Below are 14,967 nucleotides of genomic sequence, written 5' to 3' on the forward strand. Positions count from 1 at the left end.
CCCTCCATTTAATTTAGCCTCATAATCGATTAACATTCCATGCCATGGTACTGAAGGCATTTCCCCACCTGTCAATCCGTTCATTGTTTATTCAGTATTGTGAGCAACCAGCACATGAAAATTATTTTAAAATAATTACAAATAAATATTTGAAGCTGGCCATATTTGATTTGAATAACGACCTTTTATCCCCCTACGGTGTCTACCATCCCAAAATGTTCTAGTTGTTGTCTGGCATTACTGAATTAAATTCTAACGCCTAAGGGCTTGCCGACCAGCATGAACGAGAGGAAGTACACGTTTCAAAATACATGTTTAGTGTCTGCAAATAATATGGAGCCTGACATGTACAGGGGCTAGGAAGGTATCTGCTGCAGCAGGTCTTCAGATCACTTTCCATGATCTGACCATTTAGCTCCCCGATGATGCGTTCTAGGCATCCGGTTTAATTTTAAATACATTCACTTATTCTTTGGTGGCCGCTGGCAATCTTTCCATAACAAAACACACACACCTTCCTCTTCCTTACCTTGCCTAATGCTTTCTGGATACATTTCCGTCCCATTCACCCTCCCCCAAACTCTCCAACTACATTCAATTAATACTCTCAAACGAAACACAAAAGCATAAGTTTAACTGGGCACGCCTACTCAGAATAAAGACTGCATTGACTACTTTTGAATTTGATATGAAATTATATCACTGCTACTTACTTATCCTTGATCGCAAACCGTTCGTGAAGCCATCTTCGCATAAATATTTGTTCTCCTGGAATATCTTTCCGGGCTATACGCTCTATAAGTACATGAATCTTTGGGCATTCCTTGCACAGAAATTCTATTAAAAAAAACGTAAAGGTTGCAAGATTAGAAAATGCATTGTACAACTTGTTCAAAATCAATGTTTAAAACTAGCTTTTTTTCAGAGGTCATATCCATATGTGAACCGTAAATACAGCACTCAAAATGTATCCATATGGTTATGTGTGCTTATTCGTAAAATATACATAAAATATCTTAACAGCCAGTAAAGCACCTTGGTTGGCTAAACGTCTGTGTAACGATCTTTCAGAATCGTATGTGCACCCCTCCTCCATTAATGGCAGCAAACAAAACCCCCTGCGCATTTAGAGGAGTACAAGTTCATTGTTACCTACTGTACTCTTATTAGCCTTTAGCCCAACCAAACCAGTATATTCAAATAAAACACTATCTTTCAGCGATTCCACCCTAAATTAAACGCTCCCAAATATCCATCACTAATCCCCCTCCCCTGGCTGCAAATAATGCCTGTTTCTCCACATCAGATTCTGTTTACGTTTCCTCTAAAATTTCTACTATAAGGTCCACTCAATCTACTCTCTCCAGCATTGCACCTCGGCCTGTTTTCACTCACCCTACATCGTTGTCCGACCCATTCAGCCCTTGACCATAAAAGGTCTTTTCCCTCTTCTCTAGCATTCTGACCTAGTTAACATCCCTTTAACCACACTCTTCAATCTGGTCACTATGTATAATGTTTCAAAACCAAAATTCTATCACAACTGTTTAATAAAATACTAAAAAAATCATTCTCTTTATCATCTTTATTCTCTTTAACTTAGAAACACTTCAAATCACTAATTATCCGTCCTTTAGTTCAGTCTCGAAACATCAGGGGAAGTCACTAGATTGTTCTGAAATGGCGCTTGTGTTACATCCCTGATCTTTCATTCTTCTTCACCTATACCACCTCTGAGCTGGGCTCTAACACATTCACTTGTGGGAGACACCCAAAGTTTCGTTCTCAGTCCCTCTTTTTCTCAGTTAACACTATATCACTTTGGGACATAATTTCCTCTTGCCTATTCCCACCCCATGTATGTGGATAACACTAGAGATGATATTCTTTTCCTTCTTTCACTCCAGCTTTATCGTCATGGTCTCAAAATGTCTAACTGTAATCCACAACCGGACGATGTTCAATGACTAACTCAGCTAAACCACTAGCATTGGTGCAATACTTTTTACCAGTGCATTTCCGCCTTCAAGAGTGGAGTATTATTCCACTTTTGTTGATAGAAACCTCTGCATGCTCTTTAACTCACAGCAAAATGCAGAATTTTCTCCTATCCATCACAATTACTGATGTATGGATGCAAATACCCAACATATGTAAATTCTGACCTCATCTTCCTATTGACATCACAATTCAATTCATAAACTTTATTCGGACATTAAAAATAACCTTAGAAGTAAAACATACATACAATTAAAAACAGTTAAAAAAAGTTTTAAAATGTACATACTAACAGCAATACAAAATGCAGGATATAAAAATGTCCATCACTATTCAATCAATTGACCAGTCAATAATAAAATCATCACAGTATATCATTATTCACTGAACGGCGCGCCCGAATGGCAGTGCATAAAAATGCCCCATCACATTAATGTCTTCATTGCCAAGCTGCAAGAGAGCGTAGAAAGCAACTCTATGATTCCTGATACCACTTTTCTTTAATAAGGGACTACAAATAGCCTGGTATACATAAGATAATATTTACAATTTTGTTTAAAGTGCATTACTATTTGTCAAGACCTCTCAACACAAGAGCAGGGTATAGAATCAAGAACAGTACTAAAGGCCAGTGGAAACATAACAGATGTCTGATCATGCCAGGTCTGTAGCGAAACAGGCTCTGCTCCCACTGACTCATAGGTTTACTCATATACCCCAAAGGCCGAATACCTATTATTATATTCACATATGCTTCCACACCGAGCTTCTTCCTCTCTGAGGCCAATCTTTTAGACTCCGCCAGATTTAGATGAGCCAAATGTGGCAGTTTTTTTTAAATCTATACTTTTATTTCCTTTATGGTCTGAAAAAACTTGAGGGAAACCAGCCTTGCACAAACACGATTTTACGCTAGCTAGTCAAGGAATCTCAGTGCCTTTTGCACAATTAAGACGGTCCCTAATAATTTCTCTCGAAAGGCTGGTACCCTTATTTTTTCAATAACTGACAGACAAAGCAGGGGAGGGCGACTTCTAATGTAGTCTTCAATATATTCAATGCTCAACTCTTTATGACAAATCAAATGAGAGGAAGAAATAGTCACCGCCAGGATCCTCCTGCAAAACCTATTCTCTTCAGCCTGAATCAGGGCACTGTTCTGAATACCCCACACCCCTCCTCCATAGGTTGCTACATGCATACACTATGGTTTGTAAATTTCTTTTCATGGAAAAGGCACACTGCCTCCCTTCAGCTGGGGTAAACTGAACAGGGTTCTGGCAGCCTTCATTAATCAAGCCGTACAGTGGGCATTATGCGATGCCCGAGAACCAGTATTAGCAAAAATTACCCCCTAAATAGGGGAAAGTGCTGGTGCATTTCAGACTGCCACTGCCTGTGCTCACAGTAGAATTTTTTTTTTCTTCTAACTACAAGCCATAATGTAACATTTACTAAAATGTGTTTGCAAGTATAGCTCAGCCATGAATTCTACAAAACCAAAAATTAGAAGGCACAACGCTCTAAGAGTTTCTGCCATTAGGACAGCGTCTTCTGTATATAAGAGTACAGGCAGTAGAGACCCATTCATTTTGGGGACATCTGGGGTTCAATTCCTTAAAAAGGGTTATACATTATTAATATACAAAATAAATAAAAGTAGAGCTAAAACTCACCCTTCCCACACACCTTGATAGAGCCCTATATCTTCAGAGACTTCACCATTAGTAATTAAACTGATCCTGACCTTCATGTCCATATGTAAGTAAGTCAAAAATGGACCAATGCTTCATCCATCCCATAGGCAAGTAGACTTGCCCACAATTTGGACCGAATGACAGTCAAACGCTGGTGACATGTCCATGAAAGCCAAGTACAAAGGAGAGTGCTTGGCAATTGTATATTTCCCAATTACCAGGGATAGATTTAAGGATTGCTTGATGGGCCCAACATGACTTCTAAAGCCATACTGACAAGAGTGGAGGTTGGACTTCTCCTCTGACCACTCCCTTATTCTATTAAATAGGACTCTTCCCAAGATCTTAACTGTCGTGTCAATTAGGGAAGTGGGCCTGTAACAGATAGACTGAGAGCAGCCTCCCTTTTTAAAGATTGGGACTATAAAAGTAGTCGTCCACAAACTTGGGAGTCGAGTATGGGCCAATCCATTAAAAACATTCATCAATAATGGTGCCCAAAACTCAGGAACAGACAATCAAATCAATCGGGACACCGTCCAGCCCTGGGGCCTCCTACCAACACTCTGAGCAATAGCCTATCCACCTCTCCCAGGGATACTTCAAGATCTATCAGGTTGGATCTGGGGCTAAAGTCTCCTGAGGCTTGGGGCATGGTGTAAATTTTAACAAAATGCGCCTCCCATACTCTACTAGAAACATGGCAGCTAATTGAGGACATTATTTGATTTAAACCCTTCATGCCCCTCACTGCCTCCCAAAATTGTTTACAGTTCTTATTGACCACCACTGCAGCCAAGGAATACCACTGGAACTGGAGCACTAACGACTACCTTCTCTTAATTGACCGTTTATAGGCCCTACATTGATGACCCTCCTCTGTAGCATCTCTCGGCTTAGCTGACAGTGCCCTGCGTAACAAAATGTTGGCCACCATACACACATGGTCAAACCACCCATAATTAGTGGCTGACATGCGGGAAGAACGCAATAGCTTAGCACTAATGCTCTGACATAATCCAGTAAAAAGCTGTTACAACCTTGCAGCCGGTGACATCCTCACTCAAACAGGCCTCTACCAAGTTGGGATTCTCTACTAAGATATTGTGTAAATGTTGGCCAGAGTCTACCATTCTCCAGACTAGCTGCAAACCATCAGGAGATGGCTGAATGTTTTTGGTACCACAATGCAATCTAAATTTAGGCCTAGGGGACAGTTTGAAGGCAGACTCTATTGGGTTGTTATCCCCAAAATCAAAAGGATCAATCAATCAATCAATCAATCAGTTAATTTGTAAAGCGCGCTACAAACCTGTGAGGGTTTCAAGGCGCGGGGGGAGGGGGTGCTGCTAATGCTCGAAGAGCCAAGTCTTGAGTAGTTTTGTGAAGGAAAGAAGGTCCTGGGTCTGTCGTAGATCCGGCGGGAGGGTGTTCCAGGTCTTGGCGGCAAGGTACAAGAATGATCTGCCGCTGGAAGATTTGCGTCGGATGCGGGGGACGGAGGCGAGGGCGAGGTTAGCAGAGCAGAGATGCCGGGTGGGGGTGTAGAAGCTGAGTCTGTTGTTCAGGTATGATGGTCCGGTGTTGTGGAGTGCCTTGTGTGCGTGGGTGAGGAGCTTCAAGGTGATCCTCTTGGTGACGGGGAGCCAGTGAAGGTCTCTTAGTTGGGGGGTGATGTGGCATTGGCGAGAGATGTTGAGGATGAGTCGGGCGGAGTCGTTTTGGATGCGTTGGAGAAGTTTGGATGAGATACCGGTGTAGAGGGGGTTGCCGTAGTCGAGTCTGTTGCGGACGAGGGCCTGGGTTACTGTTTTTCTTGTTTCTGTTGGGATCCATTTGTAAATTCTGCGAAGCATGCAGAGGGTGTTGTAGCAGGAGGAGGAGATGGCGCGGACCTGCTTTGACATGGAGAGTGAGGAGTCGAGGGTGAAGCCGGGGTTTCGTGCGCTGTCAGGGGGCATCGGTGGGGGACCCAGCGTGGACAGCCACCATGAGTTGTCCCCGGCGGAGGGGGTGCGCCCAAGGATGAGGACCTCTGTTTTGTCAGAGTTCAGTTTTAGCCGGCTGTCTCTCATCCAGTTGGCAATGGCTTTTAGTCCCTCGTGTAGGTTAGTTTTGGCGGTGTGCGGGTCCTTGGTGAGGGAGAGGAGGAGTTGGGTGTCGTCGACATAGGAGATGATGTTGAGATTGTGCTGACAGCCCACTTGTGCGATGGGGGCCATGTAGATGTTGAACAGGGCTGAGGGATGAGCCCTGGGGTACGCCGCAGATTATGTTGAAGGCTTTAGATTGGTACGGGGGAGGCAGAATGCGGTCCATTCGAGGGCCTGGTCCTGGATTCCTGCTGTGTGGAGGCGGGATTTTAGGGTGTGGTGACATACGGTGACAAAGGCGGCTGATGGGTCTAGGAGGATGAGGGCTGATGTTTCTCCATTGTCGAGGTGGCTTCTGATGTTGTCTGTGGCGGCAAGGAGGGCGGTTTCGGTGCTGTGGTTGCGTCTGAAGCCGGACTGGGAGGGGTCGAGGATGTTGTTGTCTTCGAGGTACCGAGTGAGCTGAGTGTTGACAATTTTCTCGATGACCTTCGCCGGGAACGGGAGCAGAGAGATGGGCCGGAAGTTTTTCAGGTCCTTGGGGTCTGCCTTTGGTTTCTTGAGAAGGGCGTTGCTTTCGGCGTGTTTCCAGCTGTCCGGGAATCTTGCAGTTTCGAAGGAGATGTTGATGGCTTTTTGGATCCTCTCTCCCAGTTAATAATAGATCCTCAAGGTTAAATTATATGAAAAAAATAGTCTATTGTAGAGGAGCCACTGCGGCCCCTAAAAGTTGGTTACATCGGTGCAACATGCAAAACTACATGCATGACATTGCTAAAATCGTGTGAAGCTAAATATCCCTGTAAGGTCCACCCACCCCCGGAACAGCTTCATACAAAATGTCCTGCACATCAGAATCAAACCCCACAAAAGTAGTCACAAACTTGTAATTAGTGCCAAGCTTGGTATTAAAATCCCTAGCCAAACAATAGCATGCCCATTTCCCATCAATAACACTGCCTTGCAGGCAAGTGATAAAATAATTCTGCAAATTTAGTGTTTGGTGTATTACTGAAATCAATATTATAAAAATTAATTAGATAAAGATGAATACCCCCTCCTAAAACTCATCACCTTATAATTTTCGCTATTAGTTTTGATTACTCTAGAATGGCCTGCAGCAGATATATTCACCCATATCGCTAACCAGCCCGAGGATCGCCCTGATCAGGAAGTGGTGGCAGAAATACAGGAGCTTTCACACCTATCAATAAACAGATCCTGTGTACACCAAGTTTCCTGAAACATGAGTATATCATATTGTTTAATAATTTTAGAGAAAGACCAGCCACATTCCAACTCAAAATCCTCAGAGTAGAGTCAATCAGAGCCACAAGCTTCCAGTGGACGATGGAAGATCTGAATGTGACAACTGGGCCACTAAGCTGAATGGGAGCACAAGGTTATCAACAATGCAAGGCACCAGTCAGTCCAACTTGTTAAGATCACTCAAGACAGATAACTTGTTTTGAGAAACAAACAGAGAGCAGAGTCGCTATGGAAACAACCCCTGCGATATGCCAACATGGGTGGGTTATAAAAACAAAAAACCCTAGGGGAAGAGCACTAATGCCCCCGACCTCCTGCGAATACAACAAAGATTTCATGCAAGAAGGTTTTTGAAAGTTCACCTCAATGAAATCCCCCTCAATGTCAATTTTTGCGTGACTCACCCACCCCACTCTACGCACCATTATAATATAATTTGATCTATCAGGACTGAAATGTTTATTCTTATTCAAACAGTCTACCCACTTGTTGCCTAGAAACATCCATGATTCAGTCTATGAGGCTCTAAGAGGAGGAACCTCAACCAACACTAAAATATACAGGCATTAGGAGGGAGGTAAGTCCAATTGCTTTTTACTTGCATTCATTTCAGGATTAACCAACTCCAGGGAGCCACCCTTCACTCTCCCAACATTTGGCGTGACACCCCTACAACGGTCCAATGCCGAGTCAGCCACAGACATTAGAGAAGGTCTAGAGGTATTGTTAGAAGAACCCTCTGAACCTTCCAAGAGCTTCGTTGTGGCCGCTCGTGGTGGTACTCTCCCGACAATATCAGTTATTGGATGCTGATGGGCAATTCACAGAGTTCTCCAAGCTAAACATCTTGGTAAAAATTTCACTTATGCTACTTTCCACCCACCTAAAGCTGCTACTTGATAGAGGACAATTTCCCCTCAAGAATATTAGTGAATTGCTCACTTAGGTAGTTGCGGTCCACTATATTCGTGGCATGAAAGTCTAAAACCTCCGTCTGCTTCGGTTAATTGTAGCACTGTATAAGGTCCCAGGAAGATAACTGACCCTGCCCACACTTTTATAGTGGATCTTTTCTTCTTCACTACCAGTTCCTGTTCTGCGGGACAGCCAGCCGAACTAAATGAGATAGGGGCCTTCTCCAGGCTGCCACTAGTTAGATCCAAAACTATGAGGTCGAAGGGCAACACAGGGGGTCTGGGAGACTTCAGCTTACAAGAGAGCAATTAGGTATAGTGATCTCAGGGAAGAGCTTTCCACTGGGATAACGATCCGTGGACAATCTCCTCTCTGTCAAAGTAATCTCTTTTGAGATAATTCCCATGACCCGTTCCAGCATGCTATCTGTAGTAGCACTAGGGCGAGAAGTGGTCATTGGCTTAACAGGGACACCATCTACCTTCCGTTTCCCCATTGAGCCCCCATAGGCGCTTACCTCCAGCAAACAAAAAAACAGGTCACCAGTTCAACAGGTCCAAAGAGTCAGCCCAGCCTCGACTGGCCAAGGACAGGCACAGATGGGCCAACTCATCACCTAGACACGTGCCCAAATGCCTCCCATGCTGCGGGAAGCACAATCTCCTTTCAAAACCCCATGCCTTCTGGCTTGAAGGGGGAAGTGGCAGACTGCCCCTGGTGCAACCTGGCTGATGTAGGCTGTGTATGGGCCTGCGATGCTGGAAACGCAACCTCCTTTTAAACCTCCACGCCTCCTGGTATGAAGGTGGAAGTGGCAGACTACCCCTGGTGACCTCTTCAATGCTCATTACTGGAACATCCTTTTTCTCACCGAAACCTCTCTCAATCAGTCATCCAATCCGCCTTCGTCAAGGCCATCCCTCCCGACTACAACTTCATCCACAGAGATAGGCACCACAAACCCGGAGGAGGTCTTGCGATCATCCACAAAGACACCATCACCTGGGCTACTCTAACAGAAGAACCCTCAGCCTTCATGGAACACATGCACTTCTGACTATAAATCAGCTGCTCCACAACCATCTCAGACACCCTCACCTACTGACCTCCAGGACCATGTAACACCTTCAGTAACCTCCTCACAGACTTCATCATGCCCATCAAACATAATATTCAGTGATATCTTACTGCTTGGTGAACTCAACCTCCAGAGACCCCTGACCCAACTATAAGCTAGGAATGCATTTAGGGGATGTCACACCCCAAACACCCCCCTTCAAGGTATACCCCGGTCCACCTGGGCCTAGTAGTTCTTGCTGGGAACTCATAACTACAGTCCTGCCCTGGGATCACTGTATGCACTCTTCTTCACGGCTACTACAAGAAGCCATGGTGGTAGAGTTGTCAATTTGGTGCATGCAGGCAGAACTCTATGCTTCCACTCTTCACGTTTTAAAAATAGTTTTAACAATTGACCCCATGGTCTAAGCCTGAGTCCCAAACAAGTGTGGATGAGCCAACAAATGAATAGGGCGGTTCACTTGGCTCCTTGGCCAGAATTAATACATTTGAAAATGGTTCAATAATAGTTGGCGCTACCTTATCTCGGACATATACTTTGTTACTGGCTAATCGCATGGGGAAATAACATTTCTCCGTATGCATCTATGAGTTTAAGAAATAGCTTAATATCAGCATTGAATAATAAGCTTTGGTGGTATTGTTTGGTAAGGGAATTTCTGTTGTGTGGGTTGAGAATTAAAACCAACAAACCACTAACATTTGCAGTTATGGTTAGGACAACCACTCATTACTTGCCCAACAGTCATGCAAACCCATAATTACCATACCAAATTCAATGCACATGACTACATCCTTTATGCAATTACAAATGCTGCAACTAATCTTATAGTTACTATTACAAATCACATTACCGGTAACTCTTAGAAAGGGACAGCTATGAGTGTAGTATTATTTATTGGCTTGCGTATATGTTGTTCAATAAAATTTCACTTTTGGGAGTTAATTGTATAATGAAAATGTCACTTACCCAGTGTACATCTGTTCGTGGCATCAGTCGCTGAGATTCACATGGTATGCATGAGCTCGCCATCTGGTGTTGGGTCGGAGTGTTACAAGTTGTTTTTCTTCGAAGAAGTGTTTTCGAGTCACGGGACCGAGTGACTCCTCCTTCTGTGCTCATTGCGCATGGGCGTCGACTCCATCTTCGATTGTTTTCCCCGCAGAGGGTGAGGTAGGAGTTGTACTATAGTAATAGTGCCCGCGCAATGAAAAATGTAAGTATGTACCTATTAAAGGATTAAGTAATATATATACAAATGTACAAAATTGAAGGTAACTTCTGAACTGCTACAGGCTTCCGGGGAGGTGGGTGGGTCCATGTGAATCTCAGCGACTGATGCCACGAACAGATGTACACTGGGTAAGTGACATTTTCAGTTCGATGGCATCTGTCGCTGTAGATACACATGGTATGCATAGACTAGTAAGCAGTTAGTTCCCCATAAGCGGTGGTTTAGCCTGTAGGAGTAGAAGTTGTCTGAAATAGAGTTCTTAATACAGCTTGACCTACTGTAGCTTGTTGTGCGGATAGCACATCTATACAGTAGTGTTTGGTGAATGTGTGAGGCGTAGACCAAGTGGCTGCCTTACATATTTCCTGCATTGGGATGTTTCCTAAAAAGGCCATTGAAGCACCTTTTTTCCTTGTTGAATGTGCCCTGGGAGTAATGGGCAGTTGTCTTTTTGCTTTAAGGTAGCAGATTTGGATGCATTTAACTATCCATCTGGCTATACCTTGTTTTGATATTGGGTTACCTGCATGAGGTTTTTGGAATGCAATAAATAGCTGTTTAGTTTTTCTGATGTTCTTTGTTCTGTCAATGTAGTACATTAATGCTCTTTTGACATCTAATGTATGTAGTGCTCTTTCAGCCACAGAATCTGGCTGTGGGAAAAAAACTGGTAGTTCTACCGTTTGATTTAGATGGAATGGTGAAATAACTTTTGGTAAAATTTTTGGATTAGGTCGTAGGACGACCTTATTTTTATGTATTTGTATAAAAGGCTCTTGTGTTGTGAACGCTTGAATTTCACTTACTCTTCTTAGAGATGTAATGGCGATGAGAAAGGCAACTTTCCAGGTTAGGAATTGTATTCCGCAAGAGTGCATGGGTTCGAAAGGTGGGCCCATGAGTCTTGTTAGAACCACGTTTAGGTTCCATGAAGGAACAGGTGGTGTTCTTGGTGGTATAATTCTTTTAAGCCCTTCTATGAATGCTTTGATAACTGGTATCCTATACAAGGAAGTTGAATAGGTAGTTTGCAGGTATGCAGATATTGCTGCAAGGTGTATTTTAATAGAAGAGAAGGCTAGCTTTGCTTTTTGTAAATGGAGCAAGTAATTTACTATATGTTTTGGAGTTGCATCTAGTGGTTGTATCTGATTATGATGGCAGTACCAAACAAATCTTTTCCACTTACTTGCGTAGCAGTGTCTAGTGGATGGCCTTCTGGCCTGCTTTATGACTTCCATACACTCTTGGCTAAGTTGTAAGTGTCCGAATTCTAGGATTTCAGGAGCCAGATTGCTAGATTCAGCGATGCTGGGTCCGGGTGTCTGATCTGTTGGTTGTGTTGCGTTAACAGATCTGGTTTGTTGGGCAGTTTGATGTGTGGTACTACAGACAGATCTAGCAGTGTTGTGTACCAGGGTTGTCTTGCCCACGTTGGTGCTATTAAAATGAGTTTGAGTTTGTTTTGACTCAATTTGTTTACTAGGTAAGGAAGGAGAGGGAGAGGAGGAAAAGCGTAAGCAAATATTCCTGACCAGTTCATCCATAGGGCATTGCCTTGGGATTGCTTGTGTGGGTATCTGGACGCGAAGTTTTGGCATTTTGCGTTCTCTTTTGTTGCAAATAAGTCTATTTGTGGTGTTCCCCAGAGTGTGAAGTAGGTGTTCAGAATCTGTGGGTGGATTTCCCATTCGTGGACTTGCTGGTGATCTCGAGAGAGATTGTCTGCCAGCTGATTCTGGATCCCCGGAAGAAACTGTGCTATTAGACCAATTTGATGGTGGATTGCCCACTTCCATATTTTTTGAGCTAACAAGCTTAACTGCGTTGAATGTGTTCCTCCTTGTTTGTTTAGATAATACATCGTTGTCATGTTGTCTGTTTTGACAAGGATGTATTTGTGGGTTATGATTGGTTGGAAAGCTTTTAGTGCTTGAAAAACTGCTAATAATTCTAGATGATTTATATGCAGTTTTGTTTGATGTATGTTCCATTGTCCTCTTATGTTGTGTTGATTGAGATGTGCTCCCCACCCTGTCATGGAAGCATCTGTTGTTATTACGTACTGTGGCACTGGGTCTTGGAAAGGCCGCCCTATGTTTAAATTTATACTGTTCCACCATAGAAGCGAGAGGTAAGTTTGGCGGTCTAGCAACACCAGATCTAGAAGGTGACCCTGTGCTTGAGACCACTGTGAGGCTAGGCACTGTTGTAAGGGCCTCATGTGCAGTCTTGCGTTTGGGACAATGGCTATGCATGAGGACATCATGCCTAGGAGCTGTAGTATTGTTCTTGCTTGTATTGTTTGGTTTGGAGACATGTGTTGAATGACTCTGTTGAAATTGTGGATCCTTTGTGGGGTTGGCGTTGCTACTCCTTTTGTCGTGTCTATTATGGCTCCTAGATATTGCTGTACTTTGCTTGGCAGAATGTTTGATTTTGCAAAGTTGACGGTGAACCCTAGTTTGTAGAGGGTTTGTATGACTTGATTTGTGTGGTTTGAGCATTGTGTGAGCGAACTGGTTTTGATTAGCCAGTCGTCTAGATACGGGAACACATGTATTTGCTGCCTTCTGATGTGTGCAGCGACTACTGCTAGGCATTTTGTGAATACTCTTGGAGCGGTTGTTAAACCAAAAGGCAATACTTTGAATTGGTAATGTATTCCTTTGAATACAAACCTTAGATATTTCCTGTGTGATTGGTGTATTGGTATATGGAAATATGCGTCCTTGAGGTCTAGGGTTGTGATGTAGTTGTGTTTTTTGAGCAATGGTAACACTTCTTGTAGTGTGACCATGTGAAAGTGGTCTGATTTGATGAATGTGTTTACTACTCTGAGGTCTAGAATTGGTCTCAGTGTTTCGTCCTTTTTTGGTATCAAGAAGTACAGTGAATAAACTCCTGTGTTTATTTGTGTGCTTGGTACTAATTCTATTGCATTTTTTTGCAGTAGTGCTTGAACTTCTATCTCTAGAAGCTGTGAATGGTATTTTGATAAATTTTGTGATTTTGGTGGTATGTCTGGGGGGAATTGCAGGAATTCTATGCAATAACCATGTTGGATAATTGCTAGGACCCATGTGTCTGTAGTTATTTTGTCCCATGCTTCGTAATATTGACGTATCCTCCCCCCCACTGGTGTTGTGTGGGAGGGGTGAGTGACGTGTGAGTCACTGTTTGTTGGTAGTGGTTTTGGGGCTTTGAAATCTTCCTCTATTCCTAGGGAATTGCCCCCCTCTATACTGGCCCCGAAAACCTCCCCTGTACTGTCCCTGGTAGGTGGGCGGTGCGGACTGTGAGGTGCTAGCTTGTGTGGCCTGACCCCGAAACCCTCCTCTAAAAGGTGTTTTGCGGAAGGTCTTATAAGATCCTCTGCTCTGCGGGGAGTAGAGTGCGCCCATGGCCTTGGCAGTGTCAGTGTCCTTCTTGAGCTTTTCTATGGCTGTGTCGACCTCCGGACCGAACAGAAGTTTTTCGTTGACTGGCATGTTAAGCACTGCCTGCTGAATCTCTGGCTTGAATCCAGACGTTCTGAGCCATGCGTGCCTACGGATGGTAACCGACGTATTAATGGTCCTTGCGGCTGTGTCTGCTGCATCCATGGAGGAGCGTATTTGATTGTTGGAAATGTTTTGACCCTCCTCAACAACCTGTTTTGCTCTTTTTTGCAGATCTTTTGGGAGATGTTCAATGAGATGCTGCATCTCATCCCAGTGGGCTCTGTCGTATCGCGCTAGCAGCGCTTGTGAATTTGCGATGCGCCACTGGTTTGCTGCTTGGACAGCAACCCTCTTCCCGGCTGCATCGAACTTCCTGCTTTCTTTATCTGGGGGAGGTGCATCCCCAGAAGTGTGTGAATTTGCCCGTTTTCTGGCAGCCCCTACCACCACAGAATCTGGTGGCAGCTGAGAGGTGATGAATACAGGGTCCGTAGGAGGCGCCTTATACTTTTTGTCCACCCTAGGCGTCACTGCCCTACTTTTAACTGGCTCCTTGAAAATGTCCTTTGCATGGCGTAGCATGCCTGGGAGCATTGGCAGGCTTTGGTAGGAGCTGTGGGTTGAAGAGAGGGTGTTAAATAAAAAATCATCCTCTACTTGTTCCGAGTGGAGTTCCACATTATGGAATAGTGCTGCTCTAGCCACCACTTGTGAGTAGGCTGTGCTGTCTTCCGGTGGTGATGGCCTAGTTGGGTATGTGTCTGGGCTGTTATCAGACACTGGTGCGTCGTACAAGTCCCACGCATCCTGATCTTGGTCATCGTGGCTCATGGCGGTGTGAGCTGGCGAATGTGACGGGGTGTAAGTTGGCGAAGCCGGAGTTACAGGTGGAGGTGAGGGAGGAGGTGTTACCTTTTGTGCTGTTTGTTGCTGAGAAGTAAACTGAAGCGTTCTCTTTCGTTTGACAGGTGGAAGGGTACTGATCTTCCCAGTCCCCTGCTGAATAAAGATACGCTTTTGCGTATGATCCACGTCAGTGGATTGCAGTTCTTGTTCAAATCTATGTTTCTTCATTTGAGAAGACATAGAATGCTCTTCAGTATAGGAGCCAGAAACAGGGTCTGATGTCGCTTTTTTCGGCTCCGAAAACCCTGTTGATTGTTTTTTCGGCTCCGAGGTAACCTTCCTCTTTTTCTGTGCCGAAAATTCTTGGCCTCTATGGTCTTCGGCGCCACTG

At 44.1% G+C, this 14,967-nt stretch overlaps 1 protein-coding gene across 1 annotated transcript in view; it reads right to left on the minus strand.

The window, feature by feature from the left end:
* The window catches only part of AGPAT5 (1-acylglycerol-3-phosphate O-acyltransferase 5), a 490,329-nt gene that overhangs the window by 25,762 nt on the left and 449,600 nt on the right, over positions 1-14,967 (minus strand). Inside the window, exon 7 of the mRNA XM_069235809.1 lies at positions 714-837. Within this exon, the coding sequence (XP_069091910.1) occupies positions 714-837 (124 nt within the window). The remainder of the gene's footprint in view (positions 1-713; positions 838-14,967) is intronic.

The sequence above is a fragment of the Pleurodeles waltl genome, chromosome 5 (genome assembly GCF_031143425.1).
Source record: "Pleurodeles waltl isolate 20211129_DDA chromosome 5, aPleWal1.hap1.20221129, whole genome shotgun sequence".
NCBI classification, from domain to species: Eukaryota; Metazoa; Chordata; class Amphibia; order Caudata; family Salamandridae; genus Pleurodeles; species Pleurodeles waltl.